The sequence below is a fragment of the Engystomops pustulosus genome, chromosome 8 (assembly GCF_040894005.1).
Source record: "Engystomops pustulosus chromosome 8, aEngPut4.maternal, whole genome shotgun sequence".
In the NCBI taxonomy this organism is placed as follows: Eukaryota; Metazoa; Chordata; class Amphibia; order Anura; family Leptodactylidae; genus Engystomops; species Engystomops pustulosus.
In genome coordinates this window covers 51,924,175-51,941,749 of record NC_092418.1, presented here as the reverse complement: position 1 = coordinate 51,941,749, position 17,575 = coordinate 51,924,175, and the positions used below count along the sequence as shown (strand labels likewise).

The following is a 17,575-nucleotide window of genomic DNA, read 5'->3' as shown; positions in this document are numbered from 1 at the left end:
AATATCTGAAACTGAGACATGCCTATGACACCCAACACAGATTGACGCCAATTACGGTAGGACCCTGTGGCGCTCTGAATAGGGCTTTGTTATCTACTTCTACTAAAGGGTTAATTTCCTTCTATAACACAGTATTATTAAACAAAAAATTGGAAAATATTCCAGTGAAATGCCGGGCTAAGTGGGAGAGAGATATTGGACCTATTCTAGATGAACAGTGGTCTGACTGCCTGGAGATTGTACTAACTCTGTCTCCAAGTGAGCCTTACAGAATGTCCCATTTACTCATCGCCACAATTGTTATGTAAAATAGGCGTCCGTGTGGACTCCTCCTGCCCCAGGTGCGGGATTGAAGAGGCGGGTATTCTACACATGATCTGGGAGTGCGGGGAATTAGAAGGACTCTGGAAGGAGGTGCTAGAACTCCTGGGTAAGGTGTATTCTGTTGTCATACCAGCAACTCCCCTTGCTTGTTTATTAGGAATCCTTGATATCAATAATGTCTCGTCATCCAATATTATAGGGATCCAACGGGCTCTATACCAGGTTAGGAAGCTAATTGATGCTCATTGGATAAAGCCATGTCACGGGTGGTCCCGCAGTCCCCCGCCAGCGCGCCGCAAGCGCCACTCACGGGTCCCGGCTCCTGTCCCGCCGGCAACGGCTCCGTCCGCGGCTGCTCCGTCCCCTTTGGCTGTGCGTGCGCGCCCCCGACAGCTAGGGCGCGCGCAGCAGGTTCTGCAAATTTAAAAGGCCAGGGCGCCACTAATTGGAGCTGGTCTTTCCCCCTTAAACTATTTAACCCTGCCTCTTCCTGTTACCCTTGCCGGATCTTTGTGCCTTGCGCCCTAGAGAAAGCTGTATTTGATGCCTTGTGCTGTTCTTGAGATTTCCTGTTGTGACCCCGGTTCCGTTTCTGACTACGCTCCTTTGCCGCCTGTCCTGACCTGTTGCTACGACTCTGACTACGAACCTGTGCTGCCCGTCCTGACCTCCTGCCTGACCCCGACTACGAGATTGCCTACCGATTCTGTACCTCGACCTTGGCTGCCACTGCGGACAAGTCACGCCTGTGGAACGACCTGGTGGTACCACGCCGCAGCAAGTCCAACCCGCTTTGCGGCGGGCTCTGGTGAAAACCGGGTGCCACTTAGACTCCGGTCCCAGGTAGTGGCTTGTGCCATCGTCCGCAGTGGTTCAGAGTATCCACAACCTCTAAGCCTGACAAGCCAAGGCCTCCGGCACTAAGGGAATATATGGATAGGGTCAACAACGTTATCAGGCTGGAATACGGAACATATTTGAAGAGAAATTCTATAGCCAAATTTGAAAAAATATGGGGGAAATGGATGGATGTACCAGGATTGCCATCACGATCTTTGCTCCAACTCAGAGCGAGTCTGCAATACCAACTGTCTTTAGCCACATAAGTGGGAACTTGGAACGAAGTGCCTCTGGGCATATTAGCCTAGTCCTCGGGAGCTGACTCTGGGGTGGGAGGGGGGGTTGGGGGTTCTTGGTCATTGTGATTCCTTGTAAAACATTGATCCAAAATACTGTCAGATTTTTCTTGATACAGTTTTTATTGAAAATTGATTAAGGTTGTTTGTAAAACAGTGTTATACTATTTCCTACATGTAACATACCTTGTCAATAGAGCTGTAATGCGTGACCACTTGTTTATTTGTGTTTATAAGAATCAAATAAAAATTATCTGATTTAAAAAAAAATGGATTGGAGGGGTGAAGAGTTATCTGATAGACCACAAAAAAGAATATTACATTGTTCCAAGCAGGAGATGATGAGGGCATCAACTAGCATTATCAGCCTGCATGAAGAGGAGTAGAAGTCCATGCTGGCATGTTGTGAATTTTTTTTGTGATCACATATGTGCATTGGGTACAGTTTGCTAATAATAAGAGGCTAAAGGACCTGTGATGATGTCACCCTGACATTAGGGTCATTAGATCCCTAAATACCAGGCAATCTTTTAGCTATAAGAAGGGGTCAGATAGTTACAAGGGTTCTATAGTAACCTGCCAGTAGCTCGTCTGCCCGATTTCCTGAATGTGTTGATTCCCCACTCAGGTCCACCGGAGTTCACCATTTTCCTCCCAGTGTACATAAGTGCATGTCTTGCGATACAATTTTTAAGTTAAATCCTGCGGTTTGTCTGTATCCGTTGGATCGTCTGACTGTCCGGCGCCCAATTTGTGTTGCATGAAAGCCGGCGCTATTGCGGCAAAATCCGATCGTGTGCGACACAATCGCCTGCTAAATACCTGTCCCAGCGGCGTGTCCCCGAAAATGTTGGAAAACCCGACGGAAATGCAATCCGCGTACCCTTAGTAAATAAGCCCCATTATGTACTCCTATAGCAAAACCTGCAGGAGTTGTAACATGAACATAAGATAAAAATCTTATCTGAGAGTAGTAGCTCTACTGTTCTCAGGAACTGCCGACAGGAAGTGACTGTGTGTGTCTGTGTTAGCTCGTCTTGGAATGCAACAGTGGGGACTAGAGGCAGAGAGGAGCTCAGTTAACATCAGAACGAATAAAAGCAGATTGGTCCTTTCAGTTTTAGTGATTTTATGATGATTTATTTATGTGAACATATGTCTATGAGATCTACACATATACATCTATTACATTTAGCAGGTGTGAAACTACCGTATATATATAAACTACCGTATATGTATACTCGAGTATAAGCCGAGTTTTTCAGGACAAAAATGTGCTGAAAAACTTTACCCGGCTTATACTTGAGTCATGAAAAAAAACACTGCACTCACCTTCTGACAGCAGGTCCTCTTCTACATTGGAATGCTTCGTTGTCGGCTCTGTGTCCCAGAACTGTCCGTGACAGGGATCGTGACTTCAGCCGCTCGGCACACACTGATGACAGCGAGCGGCTGACATCACGATCCCTGCGACGGACCGCATGGGGACCCAGAGCCGTAGAGAAGAGGGCCCACCGGGTGGGGGGGGGGGGGGGGGGCGTCGGAAGGTGAGTACAGTGCTTGTTTTTTTTTCCTAAATGAATTGTACTACGGCAGGAGCTGGACATCCTGTATACTACTGGGAATGGCTGTATACTGGGAGGCTGTGACCAGTGCATTTCCCACCCACATCTTATACTGAAGTCAATAGGTTTTTCCATTTTTTTGTGTTAAAATTAGGGGTCTGGGCTTATAAACTCATTATTGCAGTTTTGAAAATTGAACAGGCTTCAGAAAATATGTTTTTTTTTAGTTGTTTTATAAGTTTTTGTATAATTGTATGTGTGTCATTTTGGTTTTATTAGTACGTGTCAAAATTGAATTGGTGAGGTTAGAGATAAGGTGCTAAGGAATTGGGTAAAACACACAAGTAGTGACTTGTGAGCCTTACAGCATGGAGGGAACAATTTAATCCGTAAGGGTACAGAAGTTAGTTGAATGGGAGGTGCACTGAACCATCCATCAGCCGCCATCTTGCTTCTGGGGTTGATTGCAAGGCTTAAAAGTTAAAACTTTTCCTGATGAGGGAGCTTCACCAGCAGGTTTGTCTGTAACTAGGGGTCTGCTGTAAGTCAGGTGTCCTTAAGTGGTGGGGGGGGGGAGTCTGTAAAATAGTAAAAGTAAAAATAAAAAAAAGTTAAAAAAAAATTATAATATAAAAAACAAAAATTTCAAATCACCCCCTTTCCCTAGAACTGATATAAATATTAATAAACAGTAAAAATCATAAACACATAACAGTTTTTCACTGCGTTTAACCCTGAAACGGAAAATAGCACCCAAATTCGAAAATGGCACTTTTTCGCCATTTTGAAAAATATAAAAAAATTAATAAAAAGTGATCAAAAGGTCGTACAGTCCTAAAAATTATAGCAATGAAAACACCATCTAAAGTCGCAAAAAATGACACCACCCAAAGCTCCGTCCACCAAAGTATGAAAAAGTTATTGGCGCCAGAAGATGACAAAATCCCCCCAAAAAAATTAGTACATGAGGTTTTAATTTTTGTAAATGTATGAAAACATTATAAAACCTATACAAATTTGTTATCCCCGTACTCGTACCGACCCAGAGAATAAAGTAGACATGTCATTTTTGGTGCACAGTGAAAGCTGTAAAATCCAAGGCCACAAGAAAACGTCGCAAATGTGTTTTTTCATCATTTTCACTGCATTTGGAATTTTTTTCCCACTTTCCAGTACACGGCAGGGAATATTCAATGTTGTCACTATGAAGTGCAATTTGTCATGCAGAAAATAAGCCATCACACAGCTCCTTATGTGGAAAAATAAAAAAAGCCATAGATTTTTGAAGATAGTGAGTGAAAAATGGAAGTGAAAAAAATAAAAAAAAGGCCAAGTCGTTAAGGGGTTAAAATACTACATAGAGCATATATGGTCCCCACTTGGGTCCATGTCAATGGCTGTTGAACCCGAGAGGTCACACCACAATGCTCCGCCTATCATATGTTGGTGGTCTTGCCTGATTGTTGTCCGCTATTGGAACAGTATTGGGCAGCTTCTGAGACAACTGACAGGTTGCATGGCCCTGCCTTTTGTTTATTGAGCGTTAAGCCTGAATATATCCCTTACACTAAGTTCAAATTGTGCCAATTTGTCCTCTCAGCAGCTAGCATTCACATTGCATCCCAGTGGCATAAAATGGAGTTGGTGCTTTCTAGAGTCATTAAGAGAATTAATAATATAATGCTGTGTGAAAAGCTTAAAGGGAACCTGTCACCAGGAGACCCCTTTTTAGCAACCCCCACATCCCCATAGAGCATTGCACATTCACAGCAAAACATTTTTTGCATTACGGCCCCTAATTTTACCGCCTGCCTCAGGGCTCGGGCATTTCCATCTCACCTCATGTTAGATGCAGCCCTATTGGTGGTATATGTGAGGGGAAATATAATATTTGAGTTTAGGTAATATAGGTATTCTTTGGTTGGGACCCACTCGGATTTTTGCCCCAACGCATTTTGCTGATCACCTAGGTACTCCTCTGCATGACAGTAAGAGATTTACATGTACGTAGCAAGTAAATACACTTTGTACATATAACTTTTAGTTGAAAATCACTTTAACAAAATGTTGATAAATTTATGAGACATTATACTTTAAAGAGATATATCTACTTGCATAGAAAATTCAAAATGCACCATAAAATCACAGCTAATAACACTTTGTGTCTTTGATTTAGGTAATTATCTGGCAAAAAAATAAGGAGGCTGACCATAAAATGGCCCTTACGTCAGTTTTGGGAACTACAGTCATGAATGCTATGGCACCATTTCAGCATCAAAATGAAAATCTAGAGGTATGCCTTCTATGAACAAATAAGCAAATTATTTTTTGTTTTTATATATCTTATTCAAATTAGAATTTCCTTGCATGTTACTTTGTAGTATTATTTTTAAATGTATGACTGTATGACTTCATCATAATTACAGTTCCACAAAAATAAGAAAGCATTTATTATAATTTAAATAACATTTTTAACAAGATAAGCCATTTTGACATGCACAAAAAATTATATCACTGACATTTGACATTTTGTTGCAGCATTTGTTATTTTTTTGTGAAATCATAATTATGTTTCTTTATACGTGCATTCTGGGGGGGGGGTGATTTTAATATTTACTTTTTTAAAATTTATTTTACAATTTTGTTAGGCTCCGAATGGTATTTATGCAATAATACTGAAACAATTTACTGCCATAAAAATGTATTGCAGTGTACTGATAATATACTACCTACATGTGATGTGATGTGATGTGATGTGTTGCTGCTGTTAAAGGAAAACTACCACTAGCAGAAGACATTTTTGAGCTGAGCTCAGTTACATAATGCTGGCTTATTCTGAAATCGGCTGTTATGTTCTTTGATCCAGAAACTGTGTAATTGCTAAGAAAATAAAAGTTATAAACAAATTCAAATTTGGGTCCGGTGCTCCAGGCTGTATGTATTAGGATGATTGACATCCATCCGACATAATTATACATGCCTCCTGTACGAATAATGCTGTCCTCCTCCCTCCCCCTTGCCAAAGTCTTCAGGGAGTGTTGATGGTATATTTCCTTTAAAAACATTTAGAGGGATTACATAATGATAAATTATTTTTGAAAGTTTTGAAATAATCACCCTCATCCACAAAGCTATGCACAATGCTGTACCTCCCTACTTCTCCTCTCTTATTATAGTCTACTTCTAATGTATCTCCCAACTCCCTTCTCATAGCTTTGTGGATGAGGAAGATTGTTTCAAAACTTTCAAAAATTATCATTACGTAATCTCTCAATGTTTTTAAAGGAAATATACCATCCACACTCACAGAAGACTTTGGCAAGGGGGAGGGAGGAAGACAGTTATTGTTAGTGGAGGCTTCTGTAATTATGTTTGGACGAAGCGTCAAGCATCTGAATATATATAGCCTGAAGCGCCGGACTCAAATTTGAATATTTTTATAACTTTTATTTTCTTAGCAATGGCACTCTTTCTGGTTCAAAGAAGATAACAGGCGATTTCAGAATGAAGCTGGTGTTATGTAAGAGAGCTCAGCTCAAAACTGTCATCTGCTAGTGGTAGATTTTTAAAGGAATGTGAATTATAGTACTGTAGAATTCACCTTCAGATGTTTTCATGTGCCATGCTATATGGAATATATACCCCGCACTACACAACTGACCTCCATTTCACATATCATATATTCCCCACACACCACAACCCAACCTCATAATGCCCCTTGAATGTATCACAAATACACTGTAAATACAAATATATACTTTGGCCACATCATTTATAAGTAGCGGTATATACACAGATTATCTCCTTCATTCATCATCCTAAATATAATTACACTGTAACTATATAACTTGATTACTTAGTCAATAAGGGTTCTACATGTTATGTAGAATAAACTAACATTTATTTCTTAAGTCATACTGAATATAATACTATAAGAAATGCTATAGGGATATGAAGCTCCAGAGGGAGCCAAAATGAGAGCTTTCTGAGATGGAACATGATATTATGTAATCAAAATAGTTCTAAATGGAGGTTCTCTTATTAAAGTAAAAATACAAACTAAAAATAAAATTGTGGGAACAATAAGCATGGATAATGACAACAGGGCTGACCATATGTTGTTTGCAGGGCCAGCGCTATGGGTAGGCAAAGTGGGAATTTGCCTAGATTTTAAATTGTGTGTCTAGGTGCCATGGATCCAGAGATATTCAGGTTTAAAGTGAGAATTATAGGTTCAATTTTTTTTATATAGAAATCAATCCTGACAGCATTTTAACAGTTAATACCGTATATACTCGTGTATAAGCCGAGTTTTTCAGCACAAAAATGTGCTGAAAATCCTCACTCGGATTATACACGAGTTAATACAGCCAGCCCAGCACTTAAAATAAATAAATAAAAAGTTTATACTCACCCTCCGGCGGCCCCCGATTACTATGCTGCTACCCCGACGTCAGCGCGGGTCCTCTTCTGGCTTCTGTCTTCTTCTGTCTTCAGTAACATCCTGCAGGGCGCCGCCATGTTTTTCTCCTGGCCGGCGCATAGTATGACATCAGCAGCGGCCGCCTCATACTATGCGCCTGCCTGCCGGGAAGAACATGGCCGCGCCCTGCAGGATGTTACCGAAGACTGGCGCGGAAGCCAGTAGAGGAGCAGCGCTACGCATCGGGGCCGCTGGAGGGTGAGTATATAAGTTTTTTTTTCTAGTGCTGGGCTCGCTGTATACTAATGGGGGCAGGCTGTATACTACAGGGGGCAGGCTGGGCTGGCTGTATACTGCAGGGGGCCAGCTGGGCTGGCTGTATACTACAGGGGGCAGGCTGTATACTAAAGGGGGCAGGCTGGGCAGGCTGTATACTACAGGGGGCAAGCTGGGCTGGCTGTATACCACAGGGGACAGGCTGGGCTGGCTGTATACTACTGGGGGCAGGCTGGGCTGGCTGTATACTACAGAAGGCAGGCTGGGCTCGCTGTATACTAATGGGGGCAGGCTGTATACTACAGGGGGCAGGCTGGGCTGGCTGTATACTACAGGGGGCAGGCTGGGCTGGCTGTATACTACTGGGGGCAGGCTGTGCTGGCTGTATACTACTGAAGTCAGGTTTGGCTGGCTGTATACTACTGGGGGCAGGCTGGACTGGCTATATACTACAGGGGGCAGGCTGTGCTGGCTGTATACTACAGGGGGCAGGCTGGGCTGTCTATATACTACAGGGGGCAGGCTGGGCTGTCTGTGTACTACTGGGGGCAGGCTGGCTATATACTACTGGGGGCTTGCTTTCTGTATACTACTGGGGGCTTGCTGGCTATATACTACTGGGGGCTTGCTGGCTATATACTGTGGGGGGGGATCAATGCATTTCCCACCCTGGGCTCATACTTGAGTCAATAGGTTTTCCCAATTTTTGGTGGCAAAATTAGGGGTCTCAACTTATACTCGGGTCACGTTATACTCGAGTATATAAGGTATCTCCATTTTCCTGACACTTAGAAACACAACACTAGATTCATGGAAAAAGAGAAGTGAGGTTCCATGTGTCACAGAGCCAGAAATATAGCCCACTGAATTGTGCCCCCCCCCCCCCCCTCCAGATTCCTAGCCATTAGGCTACAGGGAAAATTTGCTGCACACAGGAGCTGTTGCACCTCACAGATGATGGAAATATTCACTTTATATGTTACTACATTTTGATAAGGAATACTATCAACTAATAGTCACACTTTCTCTCTTATTGCCTTTTATTTCTTGATAGATTTTTTTTTGCGAAAATTGGCTGATACGATGAACATTCAATCCTCTTTGCCTAATGTGGCTACATATTAACACCGCAACCCAGAACGTATCCATAAAGTTATATGTTACACCAACAACACACACATGTTCTGGAATAAAGTTTTTATTTCACACCATCCTCCGTTATTTCCTCCATTATGACGATCGCACTCAAATTCTTAAGAAGCATGGAGGGTTCTGTTATCATGCGGTTAATACCATGGGCACATTTAAAAGTGACTTTTGCGATCTCATTAGCTCCGTTTATGGATACATAGTTATTTATTTGGGTTACCATTGTGTAATGGAGCATACAATGATAGATCTGTGAGAAGCTCACTGCAATTTTCTGCAAAAATAATGTGGTGTCCCCTGTGGATTTAACGTTTCCTTTGCTGTATATTTTGATGAATATACACATGTGGGGTATGTATGATCTCCTCCCATCTTACTGTTTTAGGAAAGTATGTTTTCCTTATACAAGTGTTCTGAACTTGTACATATTTTAGAGGAAATTTTGAATTTTCATGCAATTTTTGCATTTTATTGCCGTTTGCTGCAAAGTTGCATGAAGGTGGTTGTGTGTATGAATTTGTTGTGTGTAAGTTATTGTCACGGGTGACCCCGCAATCCATGTCTCGGATCGTGGGGCACTCGTGTCCCGCTGTGCTGCCGCTGCCCCCACTCCCCGAGGTCCATACTCACCTCACCTGGCTCCGGACTCCACGTCAATCCCATCCGGGTCCCACGCCGGCTTCCTCCGAGGCCGCGCTACGAGGCCGGAAGACTTCAGGAATTTAAAGGGTCAGCGTCCTCCGTATTGGTGCTGGCATCAAGGCTCTGCTGGCATCAAGGCCTGGCGACTCCCAGCATCCCCTGCTGGATCTTCATGTCCTCTTACTAAAGAGAAAGCCCTCCGTGTTCCCGAGCGTTTCCAGACGCCTCCGTGTATTCTGTGGTGTTCCCGTGTTCTGTGGTGTTCCCGTGGTCCTGTTATCCAGTGGGGTTCTGGTGTCCTGTGGCGGTCCTGGTGTCCTGTGGCTCTCCTGGTATCCTGTGATGTTCCTGGTATCCTGTGGTGGTGTGGTAATCCAGTAGCCTTCCGAGGTCTTGCCAGCAATCCGAGGTCCTGCCAGCAATCCAAGGTCCTGCCAGCCATCCGAGGTCCTGCCAGCCACCCGTAGTCCTGCCTTCCCCTGATCCCCGTGTCCCTACCTTGGCTGCCATCCGCGGACGACCTAGTGACTCCCCGCTGCAGCAAGACCATCCCGCTTTGCAGCGGGCTCTGGCGAAGACCAGGAGTTGACTTAGACTCCGCCCTCGGGTTGTGGCTAGTGTTATCCACCGACTATCCACTGACTATCCCCTGAGATTGTGACAGCTATGGACTCCGCCAAGGTCATGATCTCCGCAGCTTCCCAGACCTGCTCCAGTGGCTCCGCAGCTTCCCGCACCTGCTCCGGTGGCTCCGCAGCTTCCCGCAGCTGCTCCATTGGCTCCGCAGCTTTCCACAGCTGCTCCAGTGGCTCCGCAGCTTCCCGCAGCTGCTCCAGTGGCTCCGCAGCCTCCCGCTGCTGCTCCATTGGCTCCGCAGCTTTCCACAGCTGCTCCAGTGGCTCCGCAGCTTCCCGCAGCTGCTCCAGTGGCTCCGCAGCTTCCCGCAGCTGCTCCAGTGGCTCCGCAGCTTCTCGCAGCTGCTGCAGTGGCTCCGCAGCTTCGCCCTGCTCTTCCAGTAGCTCCGCAGCTTCCCGCAGCTGCTCCAGTGGCCCCGCAGCTTCCCGCAGCTGCTCCACTGGCTCTGCAGCTTTCAGCTGCTGCTCCACTGGCAGATCATCACCAAGAAGATTTGGAGGAGGCGAAGAAGGAAGGACAGCGGCCTGAAGAATAAGAGAAGAGGGGCCCTAATGGGGGGGGGGTACTGTCATGGGTAACCCCGCGATCCATGTTTCAGATCGCAGGGGCACCCATGCCCCGCTGTGCTGCCGTGGTCCCCACTCCCCGAGGTCCATACTCACCTCACCTGGCTCTGGACTCCACGTCGATCCCGTCCGGGTCCCACGCCGGCTTCCTCCGAGGCCACGCTCCTGCTTCCTCCTGAGGCTGCGTGCTCCTGATGCTAGGGCGCGCGTTCCCGGCTCTTCAGGAATTTAAAGGGCCAGCGTCCTCCGTATTGGTGCTGGCATCAAGGCACTGCTATATAGCCTGGCGACTCCCAGCATCCCCTGCCGGATCTTCATGTCCTCTTACTGAAGAGAAAGCCCTCCGTGTTCCCGAGCGTTTCCAGACGCCTCAGTGTATTCTGCGATTCCTGTGTTGCGTGGTGTTCCTGTGGTGGTCCTGGTATCTTGTGGCGGTCCTGGTTTCCTGTGGCGGTCCTGGCGTCCTGTGGCGGTCCTGGCATCCTGTGGCGTTCCAGGTATCCTGTGGCGTTCCTGGTATCCTGTGGTGGTCCGTTAATCTAGTAGCCTTCCGAGGTCCTGCCAGCCGAGGTCCTGCCTTCCCATGGTCCTGCCTTCCCTGTTCCCGTGTCCCTACCTTGGCTGCCACCGCAGGCCTAGTCGCACCCGCGGAGCGACCTGGTGACTCCTTGCCGCAGCAAGACCATCCCTCTTTGCGACGGGCTCTGGCGAAGACCAGGAGTTCACTTAGACTCCGCTCCCGGGTTGCGGCTAGTGTTGTTATCCCCCCGCGGTGGTCCAGGGAGTCCACTGACTATCCCCTGAGATTGTGACAGTTATTCTTGTTTAAATGGTGATTTCTGGAAAAATTTGATTTTGAAGGAATAGAAGCTTTTTATTTTGCGTGTGATATATTTTTAAACACATTTGTAGATAGCAACCAAATATGTCACGGTTTTTGTTTTAGCATTTTTGGAAATGTAAATTGTTGATGTTGTGTATTGTGGTATATGTAAATGTTCTCATTTTGTGTTATTATTTTTAAATCCCTATTTGTGCATGAACCTCCACTTGGATGTGAGTTTTATGTAAAAATGTAAGTTAATAAGGCAATTTTTAATGCACTTTTTGTTTAATGATTTGTGTTTGTCACAAAGTTACATGAGGGTGGTCAAATGTTAATTGCCAAATGCATCACCTGGTTGTCTGCTTTCAAAATTATATAGGTATTATGGGTGCCTTTACTTTTTAACCCCTACGGGACTCAGCCTATTTTGCCCTTTAGGAGGCGGTCCCATTTTTCAGATCTGCCGTGTGTCACTATAAGTGCTTATAGCTTTGGAACGCTATGAGATATCCAGGGGATTTTGAGATTTGTTTTCTAGTGACATATTGTACTTCAAATTAGTTTTTAAATTTGGATCATATCTTTTGTGTTTAGTTATGAAAAAAAAATGAAATTTGGCCAAAATTTGGGAAAATTCTTTTTTTTGAGAAAAGGATTGTTCTTTTTAGTGTTCTTATTTTAGAGCGCATAACATTTTTTAAATCACTTTTTATAGGGTATTTAATTTTTCTCTCTTTTCGGAGCCTTTTTTTTCGGGGTTCAATTTGATTTATTATGCAGATTTATACGGACGCAGCGATAACAAATATGTGTTGTGTTGGGGTTGTGTATTTTATTCAATTTTACTGAATAAAAGCTAATTTGGAGAAAACCTTGTCCATATTAGCATCACCATCTTTTCATATGCATAACTTTTTTATTTTTCAGCTGACAAATCTGGTTAGGGACTTATTTTTTGCCAGAAGAGTTGTTCTTTTTAGTGGGCTTATTTTAGAGGGTGGAACATTTTTTATCACTTTTGAGAGCATTTTTGCGTTATTATACAGATTGTTATGGACGCGGCAATACTAAATATGTGGGTGTTTTTTGTGTTTTTGCAATTTTTTACTTTATTAAGTGGTTTTATGGGAAAGTGACATTTTAGGGGCATTTTTATTTATTTATTTATATTAGTTTTTTAACTTTATTTTACTTATACATACTTGGCCTTGAACCAGCAATGCTCTGATCGCTATTTCAGGTCCAATACACTGCTTTACAATACTTTTTCATTGTATAGCAGTGTAAACTGTCTGAGCATGCAGACTTATGCGCAGACAGTTTACAGTCAGAATCGGAAAGGGTCTGACTGCTGCGAACATCGGGCAGCCCCGGGGCACTCGGCAGACCTTGGGGCTGCCCAGATGTGGATCGAATCCTCCGGTAAGTGGCATGGGGTATCCGATCCATAGAGGGAAGACCCTCAAGCATGACCGTGGTGTGTAAGAGGTTAAGACTTGTGATCGGAGTCGGCTCTGATCGAGAGTGTTAGAGTGCGGTGTCAGCTGTACTAGACAGCTGACAGACGCTGCTTCTGGTGCCGGCTCTGTTCATGAGCTGGTGCCAGAAGCAGGACGTTATAGCATGTCCCGGTGTGTGAAGTATCTACGTACTATGACGTCCTGGTGCACGTAGGAGTTAATCTTTTTTATTGATATATTTTGCAGGTTGTGACTGGCTTAAAATTTCTACCTGAAAAGCAGATTTTTAGTTCAGTTTAGTGATATTATGATGATTTATTTATGTGCACATATCAATTTGAGGCATTTGTGAACTCTACACATGTCCATCTCTTATATTTAGGAGATGTGAATGTGAATATTTTCTGTTTGGAGCACATTTTTTGCCATCAAATGTTTCCGTTTGAAGTAAAATTGCATGAAGGCACCTATGTTTATAAACACTTTAATGCAATTTTGAAAATGTGGCAAGTGTCTGCTTTCAGAAAATATGTGGTTTGCTGCGGTTTACTTTAATTCTTTTTGCTTTGACTTTGATTTTATTTGTAAACCGAAAAATTTGAAAAATTGCTCTGGCCAATAATGAGACAAAATATCCATCTTTCCTATTTATCTTCTATCATTATAATTATAATTGATAATTCCTTTAGCGCTCACAGATTACACAGCGCTGCACAGATCTTGCCAGATGGGTCCCTGTCCCCAATGGGGCTCATAATTTATTCAACCTACCAGTACGTTTTTGGAGTGTGAGAGGAAACCGGAGGACCCAGAGGAAACCCACACAAACAACGAGAGAACATACAAACTCTTTGCAGATGTTGCCCGGTACTGCAAGGCTGTAGTGCTAACCACTGAACCATTAACTCACTGCCCATCAATCTCCTATGGATCTCCCTATCATCTATCTATCTCCTATAAAATTCTCCCATATTACAGTTTGTTTTACCATACTAAATGGAACCTCTTACTGACTGTGACTGGTTGTAAAATAGTTTTATTTTGGGGCCCCACTTTTAGTTTTGCCCGGGGCCCCACTTTGTCTAGAACCGGCCCTGGTTGTGTGTTAAAGAATTAGCAAGTATGAGCAAAGTTCAACACCAAAGAGTGTACAACAATACTGGCAGGAAAGATGCTCGCTCTGACAGCTGAGCTATATAAAGGGAAGGAAACTCCCCAAGGGGAAAGGAGGACCTGAAGGGAGATTATGGTGCTTATTTACTTAGGGTCCATGGCCACTTTCGTCGGATTTTCCAACGTTTTCCGGATTTACACCACTGGAACAGGTGTAATTGTGGATTTTGGGGAAGCTGCGCTGGCTTTCATGCAACAGAGATTGGAGTGCCATCAAATGATCCGAGTGATTCGGACTGGGCGTGGGATTTAACTATTAAATTGTGTAGCAAAATCATGCACAAGAAGAAGGCGAACTTCGGTGCACCTGAGCGAGGAAGCGACACATGCAGGGTATCGGGTGCATGATCTTAGAGAATCACCGCAGAGTGCATTCCAGTCGGACAATGTACTTTCGGGGAACGCATCAGGACAGGTAAGTAAATGCGACCCTATGTGTAAGAATGTGTGTATTGCTGATTGTAGAAAGAGACTCGTGGTAGTGGCCAGAGTAGGTGGTCACTGCTGATGGGAAGCGGAGCTGGACCCTCATGTGGATATGCATGCACTGAGTAGCCAGAATGCTTAGAGTCAGCATCTGTATTGAAGTGCCAGCACTCTGTTCGTCCAGAAGATCATTGAGCAACAGCCCTACACATCATCTCCAGAGGAGTATAGTAACAATGGGTACAGTGTAGAGAAGGGATGTGTGTCAACAAACAGGGTATGGTGTTATTGGGTAAAGTGTGTAGAAATGGATGTGAGGATGGAATAGGAACAGTGAAAAAGAAATAAAGAAAAATGAGAGGGTAGGTAGGATTAAGAGGGGAGATGGGGGAAAGTACATAGGCACATCTTGGGCTGTATCTTACCCACTGAAGGATAGAAGGGAGGTTGACTGTTTCTAAATGGGAGGGAAAGAGAAAAAGGATTAAATAAGTTAAGAAAGTGCTATAAGGCTTAATTACAAGTAGTAATTAAAGATGGATGTTTAGCATTGTTATAGACATCATCCTGGACTACCTCCCATAATAATTATTAGATAAATACCATTAATACATTTCCAGAGCACAAATATCGCACCACAAAAATGCTCCTTTCATGAATATAGCACCGGAAGAATGTTCATACCTTGCATATAGCACCAGAGTCAAGCCTAGTATGTAAACTCTACTATATGTCTACGCTTCTTAGTTAGACCTTAAAATGTACCTAACTGATAGTAATATGGATCACTCATTAAGTGGTTGAAGTACAAGTGCGTAACTGCTTCCTGAGAGACAATCTAAGAAATTTTTGCTACCCTTAAGACACTCCTGGTACTCTGTTCTGAAGACCTATCACACGGGGAAAAAGATAGTAAAATGGAACAGACAAGTGTCATAATATATATGTATATCTATATCTATCGATCTATCTATCTATCTATCTATCTATCTATCTATATATATATACATATAATATATAGATATAGATATACATATAGATATAATATATAGATATATTTATATATCCAAGAATAGGCAGCAAGGAGGGGAGTTGGGAAGGGAAGGAGGGAGTATGTTATTGTTAATATGCCTACATGTTAATTCAGAATGTGAACATTGTATAGGAATAGAGCTACAATTGTAACTATTTTGAAATAGTTCTATGACCACAACTTCTTTCTGTAGCACTGTATAATATTAGAGCCTAATGCATTACTATGTACGTACTTCCCACCATGTTGTATTTGTTGGGTTTGTAAAAAATGTTCAATAAAAATATCTGATTAAAAGGCACCGATGGGCCCCTGGAGAAACTTTTTAGGTTTTTTTAATATAATTTTTTCTGAACTTTTTTTTTATTCTTACTTTTTTTCAGACCTCCTTGGGTACATTAACCCTAGGTTGTCTGATTGATCCTACCATATACTGCCATACTACAGTATGGCAGTTTATGCAGATTTTCCTTCTCTCATTGTAATGAAAGGGTAAAATTCAGACAGCCTCGTACTGCCCGGATTTAATTGCCTTCAGCAGCTTTGCCAGGGGCATTTACAGGGTTAACACCTACAATCTGTGCCAGCACCAACCGCGGGTGTACCGGTGGGTGTTTGTGAGCTCTCTCCATACATCTGCATCTGTCATGTGACGACGTATAACTACATCACATGTTGGTAAGGGGTTAAACGAAAACATAATGGCATCATTACAGTGAGTAGTAAGCCTTTGGATTTTTAATTTAGACTTAATTCCAATGGATTTGAACAGCGAGATTTGATTCATTTGCCTTTTTACCAAATTAAATAAATAATAAAGTCATTTATGTGCTTTATTTTATTTAGCATATAACATATGCATATAGACACAACACACAAAAATAGAAAGAAATAATAATGAAGTACAGTATCTTTTATTGCATTCAAAACATTCCTATATGAAGATATCATTCTGCATAGATTTAATATAGAAATTAAGTTCTGATATTCATTTTTATATAGAAATTTTACATCACATATAGTAAATCTAGATTGACTGTATACACATTCAAAGTTTAATTAAATTTTTATGCATTTTGTTTCTATTTCATAAAATAAATCAAAGACACTTTTATATATATATACTATTTTGAGACAAGATTCAGTCCAAGGCTCCATTGTCCACAATTTGGATCTCCCACACAAGCAAAAATGCAGGCCAAGGGAGCTCACCGCAACCCACGGCCCCATCCCCTACAGTGCACCGATCTACCCGGGAGGACAGAAAGCAGAATCTGAGGTACAGTTGCAGTCCCCAGCAATACCCCCAGTACTCCCCCCCCCCCCCCAGAAATTTTGTCAGGAAGGGGGGCTTCCCGCCTCTGCAGGCCCTTGACACACTCGACCAGGAGGCTGATGGAGCGACACAGACATCCCCATTCCAGGACTCAGGGATAGTAAGCCTGCACCCCAAGGCCTGGCCCATCTTTCTACCACTCTAGCTGGGCCCCCTGCAGTTCGCCTATTATTGCCACACCTGAGCAACTCGCCCCAGCTTCTTGTCAGCCCAGAAGTCTCCCCTGCACCATCTCTCGCCTGGTCAGCAGTCTACATCCACATCATCACCTCTGCTCAATCCTGACCAAAGGTGACATTGAGGCTATTCTTTTTGAACTGGAAGCCTTCACAAGCGAGACATGGATACCCTACGCCAAGATATACACCATGTGGGCGCCAGGGTGGAAGAGGTTAAGGAGGCCCAAGAACGCACCGTTAAAGTATTGGTGGAACATCACCAAGTGATCAAAGTCCGCTCCACACAGAAATTCCAAACAATGGTTCTCACCAGAACTTTTCAGGTTAGCAGTCTGAAGTGGTCTCCTCTCAGATCAGTACACACGCACAAGTTCTAGTTCCGGTAAAATATTCTGAAGTGGAGCCTGGGAGGGACATACCACTCT

The 17,575-nt window shown here is 43.4% G+C and overlaps 1 protein-coding gene across 18 annotated transcripts in view; it reads left to right on the top strand.

Annotated features, from left to right (window-relative positions):
- The window catches only part of PMS1 (PMS1 homolog 1, mismatch repair system component), a 357,887-nt gene that overhangs the window by 184,666 nt on the left and 155,646 nt on the right, over window positions 1-17,575 (top strand). For 17 of the 18 annotated variants that reach the window (XR_011849384.1, XM_072120929.1, XM_072120930.1 and 14 more), the window contains one exon: window positions 5,202-5,318. Coding sequence is in view for 17 of the 18 variants with exons in the window: in XM_072120929.1 (XP_071977030.1) it covers window positions 5,202-5,318 (117 nt within the window). In the remaining variant the exon portion in view is untranslated. Of the gene's footprint in view, window positions 1-5,201; window positions 5,319-8,778; window positions 8,827-17,575 lie in introns of those variants that run through there. The other variant, XM_072120934.1, reaches the window with a different exon arrangement.